We start from the raw sequence: 5,122 nt of genomic DNA, 5'->3' as shown, positions 1-5,122 counted from the left end.
GGGGGAGGAAGGTACAGGTGGGAGACATTCTCCACAGGAAGAGGAGCAGCAGAACACGGGGACATGCACTGAAACTAGGGGGAGGAAGGTACAGGTGGGAGACATTCTTCACAGGAAGAGGAGCAGCAGAACACTAGGACATGCACTGAAATTAGAGGGAGGAAGATTCAGGGGAAATGTGAGGAAGAATTACTTCACAGAGAGAGTAGTAGATAAGTGGAATAGCCTCCCATCAGAGGTGGTAGACGCACATACAGTATAACTATTTAAACATGCTTGTGATAGGCATATTGATATCCTTACATAGAAATAAGGATCAGATATGGTTTGCGGTAACATGTTAACAAAAAGGGGCAGACTAGATGGGCCAAGTGGTTCTTATCTGCCATCACATTCTATGTTTCTATGTAATCCATTATTCCCACTCTTATTAGAGGAGATGATAGGTATTTCTATAATGGGTGCAATGTGTGCAGTGTACATGGGCCCCTCATCCTAGAGGGCTGCAGAATATGCGTGTAATAAATAATGTAATGTAATAACAATGTAATAATGCGTGTAATAAATAAATAAATGACCCCATAGCCCCGTACACACGGGGGAGATATATTGCTCAGTTTCTCCTTTTCAGAGATGGTCGCTGATGAAAGGGAACCTCTGCCGGCAGTGCCGCAGAGGTAATCAGCTGGTTGCAGGACCAAGCTCCTGCAACCAGTGATTAGATTGGGGCTGAAAACGGGAGCGTGCACCTGGCGATATAACAGCGGGGCACACTCCTATCACTGCCTGCGACCATATTTCCAGCGATTTCAGCCCCTATCGCCCCTGTGTGTACACAGCTCATGCTGCTTGTCAGACTAGATAAGGTGGGACACCATCACACTAATTAAAAGCAACATGATGGGTAAAATGTCTTTTGTTTCTATTCAGTTCCTGATTGCTTTGGATGACTGTTAAACAACGACACGTTGTATGTTACTTTTTGGATTGCTTTGTATCTATTCCAAGCCCCCTTTCTCAATTGTAAATAAGTTGCTCAATACCTGACTACAAACCCATCATATTTTACACCTGAAGATCTAAAGTCTTGTATTTAATAAGAGCTGACGGAATACACTGACATGCTGAAACACCTCGTACATAGTAAAAATGATCAAAACAGTTTCATGAAGAAAAAAGTTTAATTCAGTCAATACATTACAATATACAAGAGACTAAGAAACTTGATGATAGTGAAAGATTAGATCAACTAAGTCATATATATTACACTATGTACAGTATATATTTAGTTGCTGGCCAAGGTGCTGGAGATCCAGGAGTTGTAGTTGCAAACCTTGGTGTAGACACCGGGGTAGTTCCTCAGGGCACATCCGTATCCCCAGGAGACAACACCCTGGAGCTGTCCGTTACAGACCACGGGTCCACCAGAGTCTCCCTGAACAGAGGAGATAGATTGTTAGAGATCATGTCATGATGGCTGCTGGGTAGTTACAATGCTGCCTACTGTGCGATCATGCCGCTTGTATACATCACACACACATTATAGTGATACCGTCAGTACTATAGTGATACAGCAGGGACATTACCTGGCAGGAATCCTTGCCACCCTCAATGTAACCAACACAGATCATGTTGTTGGTGATCTCTCCTGGGTAGGCGCTGGTACACTGAGCGGAGGTCAGGATGGGGGCGTTCAGGCACTGCAGCTGGTTTGGCATGCTGGCTGCAGAGAAACACATTCAATTTAGTCTACATGCTCCCATCTTATACTGTACATTGCTGTAATATGTCATCATACGTCCAGTATTTGGGCTCCACAATATACCATATCCATTCTGGTGTAGGAGGGAATGCATTATTCTAGTGGGAAATGTTCCTGAATACGGTATAATTGTATTAATGTCTACATTTGACACTATTAGTGTTACTTTGTTAACCATGTCAGAAACGAATGATCCAGTGCAAGTAATGCACTTTGGTTCTGTAACTTACTGCCGCTGCTGAGAGTGTTTCCCCATCCGGAGATCAGACAGCTGGTGCCGGCGGCTGCGCAGCCAGAGGGCAGAGATGCAGTCTTGACGTAGGCGTTGAGGGTGGCGGGGGAGGCGAGCTTGATCAACCAGATGTCGTTGTCCAGGGTTCTGGAGTTGTAGCTGCCATGTCTGATGACCTTGGCGGAGTTGATGAACTGCTCGGTACCCTCACTTGTGGCGATGTTATGTTCTCCCAGTCTGACCTGGACGCTCCTGGATGGATGGAAATTCAAGACAATGAGCAATAGTAAGAAAACCTAGAACTTCAGGTGATGACTGATGGAGTGGTAGGGTGGATAGGACGGATTAAATTCTCATACCAAAGGATATTGACCATTTCAGACCCTGAACAATACTCAGGCTTTTCACTGGCTGACCTGAATGATTACCCCAGTATGAAGTCCCATACACACGGGGGAGATATATTGCTCAGTTTCTCCTTTTCATCAGCGACCAGAGATGGTCGCTGATGAAAAAGAAACTGCCGGGGGGAGCCCGGCAGTGGTAATCAGCTGGTCGCAGGAGCATGTTCCTGCGACCAGCGATCACTAAAGGGGTAAAAACGGGAGCGCGCACCCGGCGATACAAAATGGCCCCGTGTGTACGCACCTTAAGGACTTCTTTATTCACAACTAACCAACTGACCCTCCTATCAAGCAAGAATCAAGCCAGTTAGTTAGTTAACCCAGGAGTGGCCAAACCGATCTTCAAGATCTACCAACGGTCTACGTTTTCCAAATCACCTAGCTGGTGCACAGGTGCAGTCATTACTAACTGTCACATTTACGAGATCACCTAGCTGGTGCACAGCTGTAGTCATTACTAAATGTCACATTACCCAGATCACCGAGCTGGTGCACAGGTGTAGTCATTACAAACTGTCACACTCCCCAGATCACCTAGCTGGTGCACAGGTGTAGTCATTACTAACTGTCACATTCCCCAGACCACCTAGCTGCTGCACAGCTGTAGTCATTTCTAACTCACATTTCCCCAGATCACCTAGCTGGTGCACAGCTTCAGTCATTACTAACTGTCACATGTCACATATCACCTAGCTGTTGCAAAGCTGTAGTCAATACTGTCACATTCCCAGATTACCTAGCTGGTGCACAGCTGTAGTCAATACTAACTGTCACATTCCCAGATCACCTAGCTGGTGCACAGCTGTAATCATTACTAACTGTCACATTTTCAAACATCCTGCATTTATTCCTACTATAGATCTACAGCTTGCCTGAGAAACATGAACTGTTGGTAGATCTTGAGGACAGGTGTGACCATACCTGGTCTAACACCCTAGTAATCCATGAATACTTAGTGTCTGCTAAATTATTGTACATATGACCTGTAGCAGTGAGAAGCAACCAACCCACTAACCAACCAACCAACCAACCAACAACCTAACAAGTCATACAACCAACCTTTATGGACACTGTCTACAGGATAATGATTGTACTTACGCCTTGTAGCAGTGAGCAGCGGAGACCACCCACAGGCTGGTAATGAGGGTTCCACCACAGAAGTGGTATCCAGAGTTCAGGGACACCTGGTAGGGAACAGCGTTCTTGGTACATGTGTACCCTCCGACGATCTTATCATCGTCCTCAAAGGCAGCTGTAAGAGAGGACACTGACTAGCACCACGGCACCGTTACACAATATAACATACAGTAAAGCCACCTACCACCAGATGCACCAGGGTATATGTAAGGGAATGAGACTCACCGGCGGCTCCGAGGAGCACACAGATCAGGAGAAATTTCATGGTGGACAGAAGTTCAATGAGTGGTTTTCTGGACTCCAACATGCCTATTTATATGTTTTACCTCTGTGTGTACATTGCACAATGTGTCCGTATGGCCAAACCTCTGTTAATGTGTATAGAATATGCATTGCTATCATTTGTGTGTTACTGTTGGCCTTGAAAGTTATCAATACTCTTGGAAAGTTAAACATGTTCTATATTTTCTCTTTAGTGTTAGGTATCTGCTTGGGGATTTCGCAGAACGGCCTGCCAGCCAGATACCCGCTGACAGCTGTGCATGGAAACTTCCAATAATGTGTGACTGTGTGTGACTGTGTGAGGAGCACATTCTTTGTATCAGGAAAAACATATTTACAACTGCATTTACCTCTAATACAATGTGTTCATTCTATGGATATTTTTCAATGAACACAGTAGCTTCCAAATGGAGGAAAATCATCAGACCTTAGTGATGGTGACCATGAGTAAGAACCATCTATATTTTCTTTGCTATCTAATGTGATAAAATTGATCAAAATCAATTTCATTACGATCCTCATGCTAGGTATCATATTGTCACATTACTAATAAATATGAAGAAACAAAGTTAAATCACTAATTAAACAAACATCTGACTATAAAACTAATTAGGTGTACAGATGGCTTACTGGCACAGAACCACAACAACGTGGTCTACGGCCTCATAATAGACACCCATGTTGCATGATGCAACAAGGTACTGAACGGTCTCAAGCTTCATCTCCATTGTATATTGTCTAGCAAGGAAGGGTTGCGGCGTAATAGAATCTGCCATAGTGGACAAAGGAAAAGGACCTACAAAACGATCAAACCGCAAATGAAAAATGTATATAAACTGTCATATCGGCCACTGTCTGAGGATGAACAGAAGGTCTTCAACAAAGGCCTCTTGTTTGTGCCCACAAACAGGCACAATGCATATGGATGGAAAATCGTCCTCCACAGAATGAGTAGAAATCTTCCCCTTCGTGAATTCTTCTAATACCAGACTCCCAAAAGTAAAGATGGCCCACTGACAGGCTTTTTGCAATCCCACAGTAGATCCACCTTTGATCCGCCCTCCCAAAATGCCCCAATTAAAACCTTTACTCGCCTCATGGATGCTTCTATGACCAGATTCTCAGCAGTTCCTATACCCCATCATTCTACTCTATCCGCAAGTGAATCCAAAGCACTTAAATCACTCATTGAGGATAAGAGCATAAACATTTGCCCCACAGATTGTTGTACAAAATCTCATAGATCTCATAGATCAGAAATAATGGGCCAACTTTCTAATCGACAGGTTTAGCAATAATTGGCAA

At 44.2% G+C, this 5,122-nt stretch overlaps 1 protein-coding gene across 1 annotated transcript; it reads right to left on the bottom strand.

The window, feature by feature from the left end:
• Positions 1–1,285: 1,285 nt before the first annotated feature.
• LOC146009787 (trypsin-like) lies at positions 1,286–3,842 on the bottom strand. The gene is made up of 5 exons (XM_083150247.1): positions 3,761–3,842; positions 3,497–3,650; positions 1,993–2,246; positions 1,587–1,723; positions 1,286–1,435 (listed from the first exon to the last, which is right to left on the bottom strand). The coding sequence occupies exons 1-5, from the start codon at positions 3,840–3,842 to the stop codon at positions 1,286–1,288; spliced, it is 777 nt and encodes a 258-aa protein (XP_083006373.1).
• Between the last annotated feature and the right edge of the window lie 1,280 nt (positions 3,843–5,122).

Source organism: Crinia signifera, chromosome 6 (genome assembly GCF_055691185.1).
Source record: "Crinia signifera chromosome 6, ASM5569118v1, whole genome shotgun sequence".
NCBI classification, from domain to species: Eukaryota; Metazoa; Chordata; class Amphibia; order Anura; family Myobatrachidae; genus Crinia; species Crinia signifera.
This window is presented reverse-complemented; position numbering and strand designations above follow the sequence as displayed.

Bases quoted from the DNA above. Each gene is read 5' to 3' on its own strand.
- LOC146009787 (XM_083150247.1), bottom strand. From the start codon at position 3,842: ATGTTGGAGTCCAGAAAACCACTCATTGAACTTCTGTCCACCATGAAA. The intron at 1,724-1,992 runs GTAAGTTACAGA...GTTTCTCTGCAG, and splicing joins AAACACTCTCAGCAGCGGCA to CCAGCATGCCAAACCAGCTG. The intron at 1,436-1,586 runs GTAATGTCCCTG...TCCTCTGTTCAG, and splicing joins GTGGCAAGGATTCCTGCCAG to GGAGACTCTGGTGGACCCGT.